This window comes from Molothrus aeneus, chromosome 2 (genome assembly GCF_037042795.1).
Source record: "Molothrus aeneus isolate 106 chromosome 2, BPBGC_Maene_1.0, whole genome shotgun sequence".
Lineage (NCBI taxonomy): Eukaryota > Metazoa > Chordata > Aves > Passeriformes > Icteridae > Molothrus > Molothrus aeneus.
This window is the reverse complement of record NC_089647.1, coordinates 5,157,188-5,176,316: the sequence shown is the minus strand read 5'-3', so window position 1 is coordinate 5,176,316 and position 19,129 is coordinate 5,157,188. Positions and strand designations below refer to the sequence as shown.

The 19,129-nt window shown below is 50.5% G+C and overlaps 1 protein-coding gene across 2 annotated transcripts in view; it reads right to left on the bottom strand.

The window, feature by feature from the left end:
• IGSF3 (immunoglobulin superfamily member 3) overlaps positions 1 to 19,129 on the bottom strand; it is a 93,915-nt gene that overhangs the window by 22,833 nt on the left and 51,953 nt on the right. The window contains exons 3-6 of one of the 2 annotated variants that reach the window (XM_066571904.1): positions 10,769 to 11,179; positions 9,568 to 9,957; positions 7,481 to 7,882; positions 3,557 to 3,961 (exon numbers count right to left, since the gene is read on the bottom strand). In XM_066571904.1, the coding sequence (XP_066428001.1) occupies positions 3,557 to 3,961; positions 7,481 to 7,882; positions 9,568 to 9,957; positions 10,769 to 11,179 (1,608 nt within the window). The remainder of the gene's footprint in view (positions 1 to 3,556; positions 3,962 to 7,480; positions 7,883 to 9,567; positions 9,958 to 10,768; positions 11,180 to 19,129) is intronic. The other variant, XM_066571905.1, reaches the window with a different exon arrangement.

Genomic DNA, 19,129 nt, shown 5'->3' with positions numbered 1-19,129 from the left:
ACACTGCCAGTCTTTAGAACAAAAAGATCCCAAGGGATCAGGAACATCACTCTCAAAAGCCAACTCTGGCTCAGATGCCACACAGGAGATTTGTGCAATTGTGCCCACAGACTTTGTACTCAGAGTTGGGTTAATGCTGCCATTGCCTGCCTTCCTTGCTCCCTCCTTCAGCACCTACATGTTTTATCTCTCAAAATACTGCTCATTTCTTCTTGGATTTCACAAAGCAAGAAGGCCACCACTAATTTACCTTTCTCTCCTCAACACACTTCAAAGGCTGATGTATACTGATTTCCATGTCTGCACCTGGAACCTATCAAATAGAAAGGTCACTCAAACAGGGAACAGGGGTTTGAGAGGAACTAGAATCCCCACATTAACTTACAGTCTAGAAACACATGCCGGCTCCATTTGCCAAAAGACCTCCAGACAAGCCTTCCTTATGGTGTCCCTTAGTGGAGATAGGTCACCCCAAGCATATGGGTCAAGGCAGGCAGACATGGCTAATGGCAAAGGAAAGGCTAGGACTGAGACACCAAAGAGCAGCCTGAAGTTATTTCAGATTAAGGTGACTGTAGTGGAACAGAAGTAGACAGCGCTCTCAGCTGTTTAGTAATTCTGGGGTCCTGAATGACCCTTTTTGGAGAAGCCTTGCATATTTATCTAAAAACCAGCACCCACTTCATCAGCACAGGTTTGACTGCGAGGGCTCTAGGACCATTCAGAAGTGTCTGGGGAAGGTGTCTCCCATGTCATCCTGGATCCTCTCTGGAGATCAGCAAGCCAAAGACCCAGGAAAGACACAATACAACCCTCTGCCACCTGCAAAACCAGAGAGAACCAGAGCAGTCCCTGGTCTGACTGCCAACATTTCGTTCATGGAGAACATCAACCACCCGCTCCCAGAGGCTGCCTGGGACACGGTAACAAAACACACAGAGGGTGCAGCCATGGTGCTGGGAGAGCTCTAGAGTCCCTCTTCTCTTCCATCCCCACTTGTGAGCCACAAAGCCTCAAATAGTATGCAAGGCTCACTGAACTGACAGCTAAGATTTATTTTGCAGTCATTTGCTGAGCAGCTGGGAGACAGGGAGAGGTGAAAACCATGGAGACCTGGACAACTTCTTCTGTTAAAACATCACTTGAGTGTTACTGCTCCAGTAAAGAACAACAGGCAGCCAGAGCATGGCTTAACTGAGCTGCCTGCCACCCTGAGCTGTGACACACAGGCTCTTCCTGAAGCTGTTATCAAGGATTTCTCTTTCCCTCTCTGTCTCACACACAGATATGCATGCATGGGGCTGTGAAGAAGCATGTTACTCCAGGGACCACATCCATTCAACAGTGCTTCCTAAGGAAGTAAGCTAAAATGATGAACATCACCAACTCGACCTTGCAAGCAGTAAAACATGTATTACAAGGCAGCATAATCAAGATAAATGGAGAAGATTAACCTGGAGATGAGGGCAAGGGAGAGAGAGGGAAGAAAAATGATGGAGGGCTCATGAGGTGGCTCGAGCTCACAGCATCCCCTGAGTTGTCTAAAGACAGGGTTGGGGAAGGTGGAGGGATTATGAAGAGGGATACTGATGGGAAAAACATAAAGCCCAACCAGCAGAGACCCTAGGAAGGAGTCCTTCTGCACTGGAACACAAAAGGAGAACTCACAGGCAGCAAGGACCTGAGCCAACAGTCTTGAAGGTGTTAAAAGCCTCACTCCAAACACCAGTTCCATCCCTAAGGCCAAGACAGCAATACACCATTCAGCTCAGCAACAACCCACAGCTATCATGGCCACCCACGTATGTTTGCACCTTTCATGCACAATAGGGACACCACCAAAATATCAGTGACAACGCCTACAGAAGGCCCCTCACTCACTCCAGTGGCTGTACAGGGACAGCACCTTGTAGGTTTTCTGACTGCCCCTGCCATGAGTGCCTGTTGCTAATCTGCTGCACACTCTGTGTGGGCACCCATGGCCATGGAGGCTTTCAGCCAAAAGGGATCAGTTTCTGGTGAGGATGAATATTAGGCTCTTTGATCACCATCTGTTTTTGAAGGTGCCTCCAGCAGAATGAGAGATGCACCCAGTTATTAGAGCAGAGCTGCAGCACCCCACCTATGGGAACACATCTCTCTCTTTGATCCTGTTTGCCCCATTCTTCTCTCTTTTCCAAGTCTGCCCTGATAAATGGAGTTGGCAACCTGAAAACCACCTCTGCCTCACAGGAACACTCCAGACTGAGTGTTCCTCACTGGACTGAGCTCAGCCACCTCATTTCCCAGAAGAAAACCCCAGGAACAGCATACAAGAGGCAAAGAGAGGACCCACTTCCCCAGAGATGGATAAAGGAGCTCCAACATAATCACAGCTGAAGAGCTGAGCCAGCTACAAGTGAGAAACATCACTCACTGCCAGAAGAGCAGGTCTAACTCAGGGGAGACTGTGGCAGTCATATTTGCTTTCTGAAAAATCCCTTGGCCCAGGATTTGCTCCTGGGAAGCTGAGAAGCCTCAGAGAAAAAGGAAAACAAATTCTTATCTCATTTGCTTCTCCTGTGTTGTGCTCACATGTGGAATGTGTTTGGAGATTGATTATCAACAGGTGGTTGTTTCATTGGTTTCATGTGAATTGTTTTGACTCAATGGCCAATCAGGGTCAAGCTGTGTCAAGGCTCTGGAAAGAGTCATGAGTTTTTCATTATTATCTTGTTAGCCTTCTGTAAGTATCCTTTCTGTATTCTTTGGTACAGTTTAATATACTATTCTTTAATATAATGAGTATCAAAAAATAATAAATTAGCCTTCTAAGAACATGGAGGCAGATTCATCATTCCTTCCTGCCACAGGGCACCCCACAAATACAACAGGAGATCCCTGCAGCACCAGCACATACCCTGTCAGAACCCAGGAAATTCCTCTGGCTGCCCTGGAGGACTCAAGCCCCTGACAGGGGGCTCAGAGACCTTGGCATGGAGTCAAAACCACCTGTGCCTTTGATTTTAGCCATTGGAGAAAACAATTATGAACCTTATATGAGGATTCACAATCCACGAAAGTTTAAGTAGAATGATAGCTTGTTACAAGATAGAAAAAGTAGAATTTTGAGTTTTTAGAATGGGGGTTCAGAAGCCAAAATGGAGGGATTTGGGCTTGCCTTTCTTGTCTTTCTTCTTCTTAGCCTCCATCTACAGGGTGATGGTGGCACTTTTGGATTGGTTTAGAGTAGAAACACACTGTCTAACATAGGTGATAGGTATTGGGAAGTTATTGTAAATAACGCACACGTAGTTTTTAGTATAAAAAGATAACACCACCTCTGAGAGCGGCCAGTGTGCCTCAACCCAACCTGCCAGACAAACCTTGGTGGGTCGGAGAAAGAATGTTAGAGATAAATAAACAACCTTGAAAATCAGAACAGAAGAATCCTGATTTCTTCGGCTGCTGGGCTGGGAAAAGAGACTCTCTAACACATCTCGGGGTCATCCTGACCACAGAGACTCAGAGAATACCCCATCCCCCCCAGCCCCCTCCACGCCCCCTTGGTGCTCACCTGGCCGCAGGACCCTGATTTCCAGCAGGTTGGAGGTCCTGTCTGCCAGCCTGGTCCAGCTGCTGTTGTAGTTCTTCCTCCAGAGCTCGGCCACGCACTGGTACTTGCCGGCCTCGGTGTCGCTGGCCCTGCTGATGCTCAGGCGCACGTTGTTGCTGGACTCGGCCTTCTCGATGGCGGTGCGCGTGCGGAAGGCCGCAGCCCTGTCGCCCCACTGGACCCCGCCGTCGCGCGTGAAGGTGACCAGGTCGTGGAACTCGGTGCTGCCCGCCGGCTGGAAGCGCCACGTCACCGACACCGGCACCCAGGACGGGTAGTGGGGCTTGATGATGCACTGCAGGTCGAAGGACTCATTGTAGGTCACGCCCGGGGTGCGGGAGATGGCGGTGACGGCAAATCCGGCCTCTGTGGGAAGAGAGGAGAGGGCTTTGAGACACACCTGCCCGAGGGGGCCCTGCTGTCAGCATGCAAAAGCCAGCGTGGTCATCCAGTGGTGTGATCAGCCACTCGAGCTGTGTCAGCTTCTCATTTGCTATGGCCAAGTGAGGTGAAAAGCAGAGGCAAAAACACGTAAGTGGTGATGGCCTGAGCAGCAGTGACGGCCTGAGTGAGCACGGACTGCAGCCACAGCAGGATTGCCCTCGATTTCTGCCCAGAGGAGTGAGCTCCCCTGAGACACAGCCTCTGCAGGCTGCCAAAACCCTGTATGGAAATACAGCAGCACAATGGCAAGGGAGAGCACCTGGCAGAACAGCAACTCAGCAGCAGCCCCCTGTGATTCACATCCACCTCTTGAGCAGGGGGTCCCACCCTGTCCCCCAACCCAGGTCTGCTTCTGGCTGCTGCAGCTGGAGGAAGAATGAGGAAAGCAAGATGTAGCAGCCTTCAAAACATGCATTGTAGAGGTGGCAATGGTTACAAAACTCCAGGATGGAGGCAAACTGAAAGAAAAGCTGGTTGCTCCTGTTCTTCACACAGCACAGCTTTTGCTCTCTTCCAGATCACAACTCCAGGACAGCTTTATGCAGTTATTCTCACGTGTCTGCCACTCTGCAAGCTGGTCAATACACTTTGACTTGTTTACCCCCAGCACTCTGTTTGTTTAGAGGAGTTGAAATTAGCACAGTCTATTAGTAATTAAAAAGTAACATTTTCCAGTTAGCCAGTCAGGCATACATATTCAGGCAGAGTATTTCCACTGCTCATTTGAACCAAGCTGCAGAGAGAAACATTTTCTTCTCTTCCAATCACTTCAGTGTGGCCAGCAGACTCAGCAGGGACTTCGTTTTCTTCTGCCAATGTCCCCAAGAAGCGCTCCCCTCCTCAGAGGCTCCATGGGGCATCCCCGCATGGGCTGACAGTTCCCCCTCTCCCTGCAGTGCTGACCACCCCAGCTCTCAGCAGAGCTGCCACTGCTTGAGGAGACCCCAGACAGTGCACAGTCAAAAAAGGAATATCTTCTGGATCAGCATGGAGCTTCAGCATGCCACTGGCTCGAAAAGATGAGCCAGGAGCTCCCTGCTGCTGCAGGCAGACCAGGCCCAGCATGGAGCCCACCAAATCTGCTCACTTCCAGCAAATGCCTCTGCAACCCCACAGCGTCACTGTGCCAGAGCTCCAGGACGTGTAAATACTGAGAAAACAGGTCAATCTTCGGGATTAAAGCCTCTCACAGCATGTTCAGTGATTACCCAGGAGGGCAGTGTGAGACCCAGGCTGCCTCCCCTGCAGAGCTGTTGCATCTCAGCCCCACACAAGCCCTCACCTTCAGACCCCACAGCAGCCCTCCGGCCCCAGTAAGTGTGTTAGCAGGCCCAGCTCAGAGAAACCCTGAGCCAGAGAAGGCCCTGGAAAGCCAACTTAATTTCACCAACACCAGGTGACTTCATCAAGTTTACTCTCCAGTTGGCCTGGGCAAGGAAGCTTCATGAAGTCATGCAGAAGCCAGGTGTGTTTCTCAGGTCTTCAACTCCATCAACATGGTCATGGTACTTAAATTAACAAACAAAAGCCCTTCTTCTTTTGGGACTTGGTACAAACAGCGTAAAAGTGGATTGATTTTCTGTAAAACCGCCCTACAAAAATACACCACTCCCTCAACCCCTCCTTCTGTGGCCAGACTGGGACTTAAGTCTGTGCCACGCACTCAAGAGCCTCAGAAGTTCAGGAACATCTGGTCTCTTCTGCCAGCACATCTCTCTCTTCTGGCTGCTGCTTCTGAGCCACCCTGTGGTTAGATTTGTGGGCTTGAACATCATCAGTTAAAGAGTTTCCTACCCCAGCAGGCTGGCAAACAATGAGACCTTAACTTGAAATGTGTCACTAAATTTACTGCATTTTTTTTAGAACAGCAGTTTCTGAAGCCATAAACCTCTTTTGCTTTTTTCTTAGTACCCTGAATTTGAGTTTCTCAGGACATTTCAAAAACATGAAGCTGAAGAAAAAAAACAAACCAACCAGATTCAGCAGCAAAACAATACTCAATATACTCAATAGTTTCTCTACTATATTTTTATGAGGTACTTCAGCTTTGCTAGTTAAAGAGACCTAGGAATTTCTTAAGCCTAGGCAGAATATGCTCAACAGCCAGTGACTGAGGAGCAGAGGAGATGAAACAACCTTTCCATCACATCTTCTGGAACTGCTGTGCACTTCTGAGCATCCTTAATTTTAACAAGAGTAGAAGTGACCCATTTTAAAATCTTAGTGCTCAATCTCAAGACTTTTACAAATGCCAGAGTAAAGGGAAGGGCTGACACTTGGGACTTGTAGCAGGACAAATGCTGCTGACCTCATGAGGAAGACACCATTGAAATTAGATGAGAATCTTGCTTTAGTTCTTTTCAAAAGAACATCCCTACCTGCTTTTGGAAGCTATACAGAAAAGATTTCTAACTCCAGACAAAACAGCCTCTGAAAGGAGGTCAAGAGTAAAGGAGAGGAAAGGAGGAAAAAAGCAAGATTTTCATCAGAATACAATATGACTTTGAAGTCTGGTCTCAAACACATCTTGTCAAAGCTTAAGATTAATACTTCAGAGTACCAGTAAGAGCCACACAATCCCCACCCTCCTGCCAAAATTCCCATCTCAACCTTTCAATAGAGCTCCCTGACTGTCCTAGCCTTGGCATTCTGAAAATCAGTGGCCTCAGAGAAGCAGTCATCCCTTCTTCAGCCTTCTGCAGATCCCTTTTGGAACCAGCCCAAGGGGACCAAAGTAACTCACAATCCATGCACGCTGTCAAACTCCCTACCCGCCCTCTCCTAAACTGATGTGGTTTCACTGTGTTGGAACAGAGGAGCCCCTTGGCAGAGCAGAGTACCAGCTGCAGTGATCCCAGGTACTGGTTTACTTTGGTCATGGCAACATGGTGGTTCTGGGCCAGCAGCTCAGTGCCTCCCTGCAGAGACAGCAAGGTCCATTCCTGACTCGCGCTTTCTGCCAAGAGATGCTCATCATTTCTGCTTTTTGGGCCAACAGATGCCCAGCATTCTGCACTCCTGATCTGGTGTGGTAAGTTTTACCCAGGGCAGGCAAGGAGGCTTCAATGTCCATGGGCTGCCATTGGAGCACCACCACTGCACTGACCAAAACTCAGCTCCAGTACTGGCAGGACACATCGTGGCACTGGCAGCCTCTCTCCTCTGAAGGACACTGGAAGCCCTATCCATCTCCTCAGCCATTCCCTGCTCTGCTCCTGCCACAGCCGCCCCTCAGACTTTGCCCCCACACGCAAGGGCACATGCAGGCGTTTTGCACCAACCTACGAGGAGCTGCGGGCAGGCTGCTGGGTGCCTCCATTTTGCTGGCAAGCACAGGCAGGAGCGCTGAGAACGCTCAGTGATCTGCAGGTGACCTCCTGGGGGACGGCCAGGCGCATGGGGGACCGTGGCCCCAGGGCCCCCCACGCCTCAAGTACTCACCCAGAGCAGTGATGGACACCGGGGTGCTCGTGTGCCGCTCCCCAACCATCTGCCACTCCCCATCCAGCGTCCGCGTCCACTCGGCCACCCGGCACTCATAGTGGCCCTCGTCCGCCTTGACGCTGTTGAAGATCTCCAGGGTGAAGGAGCCGGGCCGCACCTGCTCCACCTGGATGCCCCCGTAGCTGCTGCGCTCCGCGTAGGCGGGGCCGGGGTGCAGGGTGCCCTCCCGGTCCAGACGCACGATTTCGCTGCGCCGGTTCAGCTTGTCCACCAGCTGCCAGGCGACCGACAGGTGGCTCTGGGGCCCCAAGCCCGAGCGCACGTTGCAGCCAAAGCGCAGGCTCTCTCCCTCCAAGACATTGGTGGCGTTGTTGATTATCTCCAAGGAGATGCTGGTCTCTAAGGAGAGAAACGCACACACACAGGGGAGATGATACACACTCGCCACTGCTCGGGCTGCAAGAAGGACGCTGCTGGCCAGAGACGCTTTCCACCAGGTGCAGGAGACTGCCCACGCGTTTGGGTCCAGGCATGTCTTAACCTCACGCGTGACCACATCCAAAAACAGCTGGTGGGCAGCGAGCTGCTCCTGGTGACTTGCACACTCAAGGCAGGTGTAGGCCAAAGCTGGGAGAAATCTCTGCCTAGGGCTCAGGAGACATTGCTGTGTCTTCTGGTCACAGGTCCAGGATGGGATCTCGGCAAAACTTGAGGGAATTTCTGTTGCTACAATATGCACTGCGTGCCAACTGGCTCTGCCAAAAAAAAAAAGCTTCCAGTGCCCTGTGGCTTTTTCAATTCACGTCATCCTGACCACCATCTTGCCACATCCATTCCTACCAACAACTTTTGGGAGAAGCTCTCCCAAAACTCCCACTTATAGGTAGCTATCACTGTTTGGTAATGTTCAACAAAAAATCTGGTATCTTGAGCTTCCCAGAGGTGTAAGGCTTTGTGGCTGGGTTTTTCAGAGATACTGAGTGCTGGTTACTCCTGCTGCCTTCCATCACAGTTATGGACACTTAGCACCCTTAAAAAAATCATCACGTTTGTTCCTACAGCTGGTGATTTATCAAAGGCAAGAATCAAATCTGTCTGAAAGGTGGCTGGGTCTAGAAACAATACATTTTGGAAATTTGTCCAGTGTAAGATTTCTAGCTAGACTGATTTTAAAAGCCAAACAAATGAGACCAAATATTGGTAGGACAGAAAAGAAATAGAATTTTTTGGAGAAATGAGGAGGGGAAAAAAAAAGCTAGAGGAAAGGGCTGCATTTCCCTACAAATCTCAGAGATAGGAGGCCAGTAAAGCACAAAATCCTCTTGCAGCTACCCTCTGCTTGTTCCAAGCCCACTGCCACTTCACTGGTAGCCTGGGAAACCCATGCAAGGTTCACCATGCCATGGCCACCAGAGTTTCAGAGAGCAAAACAAGGAATGAGTCAGTGGAATCTCTCCTCTCAACCTGTTATTTCTGTATTCACCATGTTTATCTCACACATATAAAAGACATTCAAGGCAAGCCTCCAGTTGTTTTCACCAGAGCTGGCTGACACACAGTGACCAGGATGGAGCTCCATGCTGAAGAGCACTGCGGCTCAAGGAGCACACCTGGTTTCTTCCAGTACAGCTGTCTTGCAAGACAGCTGAATCACCATCACATAACAGCCTGCAGGAACCTGGCGGCTCCTAGGATAAAGCAAGGCCAAGCTGGTCTCCCCACTATGCCTGCTGAGTACTTTACAGAGCACCCAGCTCCCTGCAGAGCAAGGCCAGGAGCAGATGTGAGGAGCAAGTCAGAGGCTGTCACGTGTACCTTCAGCTCAAGAACGGAACTGCCAGTTTGGTGTCATTACAAGGTGGGAGCATGCCTCCCCACCTATGAACCTGACACACACCCCTCCTTTTCATCCCCTTCCCAACAACAGAAATACATCTTGCCAGTAGGGATTCCAAGCCCGAACAGCATGTGAACTCTCATCCTCCCTCTCCTGTACTGCTGTGGTCTGGGCACATCACATCTTTCCCAGCTACCTGCCCAGTACAGCAATGCCCTCAGGAGGGGATGGGCACGCCCCTACTTACTGAGTGGCATGACAGTGATGGGGATGTTCTTTGGCCTCTTGCTCTCCTTGTCGATGAAGTCTCCCGTCACGGTCTTCTCCCGCTCGGTCACGCGGCAGTTGTACTTGCCGCTGTCCTCCAGGCGCAGCCGGTAGATCTTCAGCACGAAAACATTGTCACTTTCTTTGGCCACCTTGAGCTGGCCCAGGGCCTCGCGCTGAGCAAACTCGTTGTTGAGCACCGGCACGGCGTTGGGCCCCAGGCTGGCGATGAGGGAGCTGTTGAAGGCCCAGGAGATGGAGAAGTAGCGGTCGGGGATGTTCTGCGCCTCCAGGATGCAGCGGAACTCCACCGGCTCGCCCACGATGTACATCCGCTTCTCCGTCTCCAGCCGCACGCTGAACTCCTTGTCTGGGGAGAGAGTCGTGTCAGGATGGCAAAGCCCACCAGGACAGCCAGCACACCTCATGTCAGGTGTTCACAACTTGCTACTCCCTGCATAGCCAATAACCCTCAGACAAGCACATTCAGAGGTAAAAAGGTTAAGGACTTGTTTTTCCTGTGGGAGACCAGATGGGCTGTGCTGCCAGAGAGGCATCTTCTTGCCCATCAAGCAAAGAGCAAGCAAAGGCTTCCTCAGTCACATCCCTGTCCTCCAGGTAGCAGCTCTGGAGCACGCAGTACCACTGTGGAATATGACCTGGAGTCATACTCCCATCCTGCTCAGCCAGAGTCAAAAGGCAGAACTTTTGGGGATATCCCAGAGGAACAAAGAGCTCAGCCAGGGTCTTTAGATCCTTAGCAGGAACCTGTGCTGGGGGCTAGGAGAAGAATTTTGACTTGTAAATGGACCTTGTGAGATACAAAAGCACTTGCTGAAATTTTTAGTTTTATTCCCTGCTGTATCACTCTTACCTCCTAACTTACCAAAATCCTCACTGTCTGTGCTAGCAGCAAGTGCTTAAGAAGTATGTTTTAGCTTCTGTGCCAGCCCCAGATCCTTGACCACATCAGGAGACAGGTGTCACCCAAGCTCCCTTGCTGCCCTTTGCTGGCACTTCCCTTGGCTGCAGGCAGTGCCTGGGCCCTCCTTTGCCCTGTTTCACCCTGCCAGCAGCCCCCCATGTGGGGCACATGGCAAAGCAGGGAGCCAAACCCCAGCCCCATTTTCCATCTCCTCCCACTGCCCAGCCCAGGGAGAAGAGGCAGAGGAGACACTGACCGGTGGCTTGCACGTTGACGATGGCGCCCTGGGAGCGCTTGCGGGTCATGGCGTACCAAGAATCGTCCGGGTCTTGGATCCACTCCGCTGCCTCGCAGTAAAACTCGCCCTGGTCTGAGGGGTGCAGGTTGTAGATGGTGAGCTTGGAGGTGGTCTCCCCAACTTTGTCCAAGCGCACGTCCCCTGTGGCCTGTCGCTGGGCGTAGGCGCTGCCGGCCCGCAGCACGAAGTCGCGGCTGAGGGAGATGATCTCCACGGGCGCCTCGCTGCCGCGCTGCCGGTACCACGCGATGGAGACGTGGCTGTGCTGGGCTGTGCTCTTGGACACCTCGCACTTCAGCTCCAGGGAGTCGTGCTCCACTTTGTTCAGCGTCTGCGGGATCGCTGTCACCCGCAGCGAGTCCGGGATCACTGCAGCAGAGCAGGACACAAACAGCCCAGAGTTAGCAACACCAAAATGCTCAGGGCAAAGGCCAAACACCTTGAGAGAGCTGGGGGAGAAGTTTCTTTTCACAGTTGCAATTAAACACTAAGTATTAGCAAGGCTGTGTTAACTCATGTTTCGCTCCTAAGAAGAAGAAAACTGTCCCCAAAGTCCTTGGCTGGGAAAGACCATGATCTGAAGCACAAACTCCAAGTGTGATGCTTAAATTCCTGCTCAGTGGGCCCCAGCAACTGAACAAGGTTTTCCACCAGGCTGCAGAGCAGCACAGTTTATTGCATCCATTTCCCATCAAGGCATTTTGTCACAAGGAGCCTCTCCTCCATCATGTGCCCCCCCAGCACGTTCTGTGACCCCCCTCTTGCCCACATCCTTCAGCCACTCCTCAGCCCTGGCATGGTCTTCACCCCTCCTCAGTCACTGGTGGGACCAAGCCAAACATACTCAGTTCCTTTAATCTTCCCTTATAAAAAAGTCAGGAGATCCAATTTCCTTCTCCATAGTTTATATTGTTTCCTCTTTTAATGACCCCCTCAGGCCAAAGAAAGTGGCTTCTGCATTCAGAGGAAACTGGCTCCTGTAAGGGCAGCAATACAATTGCATCCTGACCAGAGCTCACTCCCAGGACACAGCCACCTCAAGGCACTTGGTAGTAAAATTGCTGGCTACTTTTCCACTTGATTAACTAGAGGAAAGGAAGTATAGCTGCTAAAATCAGGATGAAAACCAAAAACTGCAGCCCTCCGACCTTGCTTAGATTTAGAGAGAGGCTTTAACACCAGAAGATGAGACTTTTTAATAAAGAAGCCTTTCTAGACTTTGCTGTCTCAAGGAACATCATGTGGAAAGAAGAATGTAAACCTTCTCCCCAGCTCTGCAGGCAAGGCAGTGTTAGTGAGCCTGCTAATGCCCACGGTTTTGCCACATACCAGTGGAATATAATTAACATATCTCAGTTTGGTTTCATTGACAGCTCTGGATGGTTTGACAAAATTAGCTGAGCTGCCAGAAGCTGCATCTGTTTCATTCAGGCACTGTTACAGAGAGCAATGAGCTGCAGTGAAGACAACCACTGGGATTATTTATGGCAGAAAAGTCAAAATCAGAAAAGGGCAAAGAAAAAAAGGAACAAGCTGAGAGTAAATGAGAGGGAAATCTTCCCACATCCAGTCCTGATGGGAACATTTCCTTTTACTACCCGTTTACCACCCAAGTCACTGCCTGCCATGAAAAGTACCTTGTAAGGCTGCTCACATGGCAGGTCATTGTCTCTGTCCCTGTCACCACCATGTCTTCTACTCCCTCCCTTCCCCTCATCTCTCTCACTGGAACCCCCATCCCCTGCTCACTGGCAATACTTTCTGGCCAGGATCCTTCTTCCTTCACCTTTCCCCTTATCCCTGCCTCCCAAACAGTGGTGACAGCAACAACTAACCTTGCCAGTTCACTGCACAAGCTTTAAACTTCTCATTTCAAACCATACTGAGCAATTTTCACACATGCACAGCTCCTTTCTCTTTGCCCTCCAGCCATGGGCTCGTACAACTTCTCCTATGTTATTTAAATAAATTAAGCCTCATCATCATCTTGCTGGAGTGACTTTCCTGAGGAGATGCTTTGAATTCAGAGCCTCCGTGCAACAGCTCAAGGGGTGAAAGCAGGTACTTGTGAAGGAAATGTGCCTGTCCTCTCTCCTCTGGTCTGAGAGCCCTGCGTACCCCACCAGTTCCCTGTGTGCCCCCCAGCCCTGCTCAGCAGCACAGCTGCTCTCTGGGTAAGCACAGGGAGCTGCTGACCCCAGGAGCCTGTCTGGCTTTGCAGGACAAGCCAGGTCATGCTCCAAGAGGGGACAGGCACTTGGCCTGCCAGACGTGGAGCTGCCTACTTCCCAGGAGTAATACAATGGGAAGCCTGTCTGAAGGCTGGGTGTCAGGTAAGCACTTGCCACACCATTCCCTGAGCAGCTTGGAGGCTAGCACAGACATCATTTTTCCAGCTGGAACCATGACTTCAGATTTCCAGGTCATAACCCAGCTGGAGGGTTAGCATCCTTTATCCCACATAGGCAAGTTTTTGCGAAGTGCACTCCTGGAGAAAAGTCAGGAGGTGTCAGCGTGTGGTTAACGCTGTAATTTAACACCTGACACCTGTAACACCTGACACACTATGCTGCACTCCTCCTGCTACTTTACTTAAAAAAGCCAACCAGGATCCTCCTGGTTAGAGGAACTGGTAAGACCTTTTGGGTCACACACAGCCTTCAGGCTGTTGTCTTACTTCAGCATGGCAGGGACAGATATTCAGTCACTGCCACATTTCTAACCAGGAGGACTTGACACTTGTTTGATAAATGAAAGCCCAGTTTTCCAAGGATCAGATGATCAGGGAGGAACAAGGCAGAGCCCTGAGGTGGCTGGGACAGGGGAGAGGCTCTGTGCTTCACACCATCACTCTCATTCTTGGCCAGTGATGCACAAACAGCTGTTTTATTTACACTGTAAGATGTGCCTCGGTGCTGCATTCAGTGAGGGGGGAAGTTGGCAGGAGAAGAGAAAATGCAATTCCCAAGGGACAGACCCCACTGGCCTGCACCAACAAGGGGTAACTGAGAGGGGACCTCATCAATGTATGCAAGTGTCTGAAGGGCAGGGGTCAAGGTGGTGCTGAGCAGTAGGAGGAGAGAAACATGAGGAAACACTTCATTTCTGTGAGGATGACAAGAGCACTGAAACAGGCTGCCCAGAGAGGCTGTGCAGGCTCCTTCTCTGAAGATACTCAAAAGCCTCTGAACACAATCCTGAGTAATGTGCTTTGGGGCACGATGCTCAGGCAGGGAGATTGCACTAGGTAACCTTCAGTGGTCCCTACCAATCTCACCCATTCTGTGCCTCCATGTGACTAGAGAGCTACAGGCATGGCTTAGCCCATCAGGCTGGAGCAGACTAGGGCAGCAAGTCACAGAGAAAAAAGGGAACACCAGGAAGGTGCTCACCAGGGCAGGACAGAGCATGCAGGATGTGCATTCTTGGAAGAGAAGCTACTCCCAAGCCAGTCACCCTGCTCAGGTGGCACAGACATCATTTTGCAAATCAGGACACGAGTGAGTCTCAGCACAGAGCTCACCTGGGAGCCGCCAGCCACCCACACTCATCCTGCAGCCACCTGCCACAGGAAGCACCAGGGCTTCTGGGGACACTCTGCAAGCTGAGCTCCACTAGAAAGCAAGGACAAGCTTAGATGAGAGTCACCTCCTGTATCAAAGGGAGCAGAGCCACACCTGAATCAGAGCCAAGTGGGATGCTGCAGGACACATCCTTTTGCTCCTTCTTTCTTTCTCACCCAGCTCCTGCCTGTTTCTCCTCTCTTCTCCTCTCAATGTGCCATCCAGGCAGCCTTCTCTGCACTTCCCCCAGCATCCAGCCTTGCTTCCTCCTTGTTCCCAAACACAAGTCCATCCCTGCAGCTGTCATGACTCTCTGCAAGTGTCAGTAGAACTCCCTTCTCTCCAGCATCAGGGTTAGGTTTGGCAGCAAGCAGCTGGACAAGGAGAGGAGTGACTGAAAAGCAATTCCTGGCAGCAAATCCACTGTGCTGTCATCCCTCACCAAGTCACAGCTGACAGCTTTGAGCTTGTACTTACAACACTTAAGAGCAGGGAATACAGCATTTCCTATGAGTCCCCAGGCCACAGGTCACTGCAGTGGGTGCTGGATGGGCTGCTGAGCACAGGGTGCTCACAACCACCACCACCTTTTGAAAGCTCCTGAAATACTAAATATAAATATTTCCACTAGAGGGTGTCAGGGACTCAGGCAGGGAGAGTCCCAGGAGGAGGAGCTCAGAACTGCTCCCCACTGGCCAGGGCAGCCCTCCTCAGGCAGCCTGCACACCCAGCTCCAGGCAAACCCACCTCAAATGCACACACCTCAGTAACACACCATCAACGAGAACTCAGTCAGCTAATTATGGCTAATTTCAGGACAAGGAGCTGGCTTACAATCTCCCAGAAAACAGGAAGGGAGCAGAGACTGGAGTTCCCAGGTGTGCACACCTCAACACACTTTTCTCCAAGCCCCAGGACAGGCTCCAGGCTTCCAGCAGCTCCCAGTGCCATGCTGAACTCTGCCCACACACACAAGGATGATCCAGGTGTCTCAATTTTCCCCAGGCTGGCTCTGGTTCATCCTTGGGTCTCCAAAACCCCAAACATCTCCAAAGGATAGGTTGTGAAAGCTTTTATGAGCCAACACAAAGCAGAGATCTACCAGTGTTTTCTCTACTCCCAGGCAAGGCAGCAAACCTGGCTGAGACTCCTTTTCCTTGCTAAGAGATGCAGGAGGAGCATCAGGCTGGGAGCCAGAGGCTGGGGAAACAATGCTGTGAAAATCACTTAGCACCACAGCACCCTTACACTTCAGGGGTAAAACAACTTAGATAGGCTACCCAGTACAGCTGGACCATCTCAGGGCCACTGCAGAACAAGCAAAACCCAGAAAGCTCTTCTTCCCTTGGATTCCCTTATAGTTTTTACCCACTGATAAACTTTAGAGACACTCTATGGTGCCACCCTGTGCCCCCAGCTGCCTGCTTCATGCCACCTGGACAGAGCTAAGCTTACCAAGTATCAGGTGTGAGCTATTTAGGAAGAACAAATACATGTATTCCCCACCCCTAAGAAGCTGTTTCTGGCAAAGAAATACACCCTGGATTTTGCAGGGAATTAGTGCAAAAGATGTTTCCATCTGCCCCACAACATCTTGTGCCCCATAGGGATCACAGCTCAGCACCAACAAACCTTCCACAGCCCTCCAGCTGTGCGTGCAAGACAGAAACAAGATGCTCAAGCAATCCAGAGCTACCCTGGTGAAGCCAGAGGTGAGCACTGGGAGGCACCTGAATGGCAATGAGGGTGAGAATATGAGGAACAGGAACACAGCACTTTGTTATTAGACTCTGCAAAATCTGCTAACCCTTCTGTGACCACCCATGCCACCCCAGGGAAGGAGGGAGGGTCTGCCACCACAGACACAGGAGCAGCTGAAGGGCCCTGTTTTCTCCCTGGCAGCTCTCAGGGATCCACATTCCTCACATCCCTCCCCCACAGCCCTATTGATTCCTATTCCATCCAGGATCCAGGTACGTGTGCAGGCGTGCAGTGGGAGGGAGGGGGTGCTGCTAAGGCAGGAGCAGTGTCTAGATTAGCAGTGTGATCCTCTGGAGCCCTCCTGCCTGGCAATTAGCTGTACATGCTGATCCATACCTGCTGCTGCAGCAGGCACTCCTCTCTGTCAGTCAGGGGCACGTGCAGTGCCTTCAGCAGGGAGCAAACACACACCCTGGCACGCTGCAGAACTGATGAAGACCCTCAATGTCACCTTTGCAAGGGGGAAAAAAAAATCTGAGCTGATCATGCCACTGGTAGCATCTCTTCAGCTTGTTTTATTTTTAAGTGCCAGCTAGAAACTCTCAGGTGGCTGCAGGCAGAGGAAAGCTGCGTTTCTGTTGTTGCTGCTTCTAAGTTCCCTCCACTGCCCAAGGTCCTACCTGAGGATCAGAATTTGAGAAGTAAAACCTACCACCCCAAGAGGTATTTTCACTGTGACTGAGGGTGCAGGGTCTCTGTGCAGAACCTTCACTCTTCTCTTCCTTGCCTACCAACATATAGCCACAGGCTCTGGCTACCACAGGGAAAAATAAGTATTAATAGTCTGGTTGGTTGGGGATTACTTTCCTTCAGCAAAGCCCCTTCTGCACTGAAGAATAAGGACAGTTAAAGGTAGATAAAATACTGGCAATTGTTTAACTAAACTAAAAAAGAAGTCATATACTTCTCTAAAATTCCTTTCAAGGTCCTGCAAGATTCTTTAGGCTGCACGACTGCTGTGGCCTAAAGAAAAGCAGTCAAAATATACTTTTCATCTTTATGGAAATATTTAGACCTTATTTTAAATGAGAAGTTTAACAAAGTCACTTTCAGTTGCAACTCAATCCAGAAATGGATAGTGAAGCACTGAACTCGCTCTCACTCATATCACTGCAGCCTCATATGGTAAGAGCAGGAAAAAACAGAATAAAATAACCCATCCCCAGGTTGCATGCCTGCACCTCTTTTAAAAGGGCACTTTGCTACTGATTGAGCTGCTGGCAGAAGACAGGAGGGGAGCTGAAGAGTTAAGTGAGACAGCATGGCAGTTGTTTCACAGCAGCAGTAATAAATCCTCCGATTACAATGGTATCCTTGTTGGTACATTAACGACTGCCTGGAATGATTGTGCCAATAGAAAATGCATCTCCCAATGCAACTGGGTGAGTTCAAGCAGCAAGTGAGAAAGGGCAGAGTGAAAAAAACCAAACAGAGGTAACTAATGTAGGAGAAAGGGGAGAAGAGAATCCGACAGAAGATGCAAAAAGTGGAAATTAGGTCAGCTTTCCGACTCGGGGCCTGAACTTCTCCGTGCCTGTCGAGGGCTCCGCTTGTCACATGTCCAGCATACCCATCTGAGGCTGTGCTCCCTCCCAGGCAGTGGCAGAGGGTCCCACTGCCCAACCTGCTCCATCTCTCCACAATGCCCCTTGCAAGAGGTGCTTCCTGCACATCTGAGCTCTGTGAGACCCCTCAGACGTCATGGACAGAAGCATCACACCCACCGCAGGCACATGGGACAGCAGTGCTCTCCTGCAGCTTCCCCAGCCCCACACAAACCCACAGGGGCTGGCAGCAGGTACTCCAGGACCCCCTCAGAAACCCCCTCCCTGTGCACCCAGGGCACACATGCAAGGGGAGCAGACGTGCTCAGCTCCAGTTCTGGCTTGTCCTTGATGGACCTGGGAGAGTTGAAGCTTTCTGAACTTCCCACAAGTGCTTCAGCTGCAGGAAAAAGGACACCTGCCCACCCCTTTTCCCTTGGGCTTTACTCTGGGGCTCCAGCTCCACCAGCACAGCACTGTTCAGATCATTTCTTTGAGTGGAATGTTGTTTCCTCCTTTGGAGGAATGATGTTCCTCCAAAAATGCTAGCCCCCTTCCCCTGACTGCTTTGGGTGCAGTGTGGCAGGTGCTGGGAGCACACTCACAGCCCCTGCCCTCAGCCAAAGCTGCTCTTGGGAACAGCAGAAGCCAGGCTCCTGCTAACAAGCTCCTTCTCCTCTATCCACCCCTGTCCCAAGGAGCATCTGGTTATTAGGACAGCTAATTTAGGTGGAAAAGTTCAAGCAACCTCATTAAAATTAAAAAAAAGAAGAAAAGAAAAGAAAAGAAAAGAAAAGAAAAGAAAAGAAAAGAAAAGAAAAGAAAAGAAAAGAAAAGAAAAGAAAAGAAAAGAAAAGAAAAGAAAAGAAAAGAAAAGAAAAGAAAAGAAAAAAAGAAAAGAAAAGAAAAGAAAAGAAAAGAAAAGAAAAGAAAAGAAAAGAGGAGAAACCAGAAAGGGGTGGTAAAAGGACAAGACGGCACCCAGCAGTGAGAGTCATCATTTGTTCATTAAGCAAAAATTATCTGGAGCATCAGTGGAATGAACCCTGATGACAGCAGCCCAAAGGGCAAAGACATTGAGGACAGAGAGGCAGCCAAGGAGTGCCATGAGCTGGGTGTGGGCACAGAACACAGGATTCATCCCTGCTGTCATCTCCCAGCCAAAACTGCAGAAGCTCAGCCAGCTCAGGGAGGAAAACCTATATAAACCTTTATTCCCTTACACATGCAGGCTTTTTTTCTTGCAATCCTGCTCTGAGAGGTAGATGTGCTCTGCAGGGACTGTGCAAATCAGTCTGCAAGTAAAAAATAGCCTTGAGGAGGTGGCAGAGATGACACCCAAAATGACATGGATGTTTGCTTCTCTGCAACAAGGGAACTTGTACTCAGTAAAAGGCTGGGTGTCCCTTCTTGATTACCCAGCACTTGGCAGGAGGTGGTTCCTGGCTGGG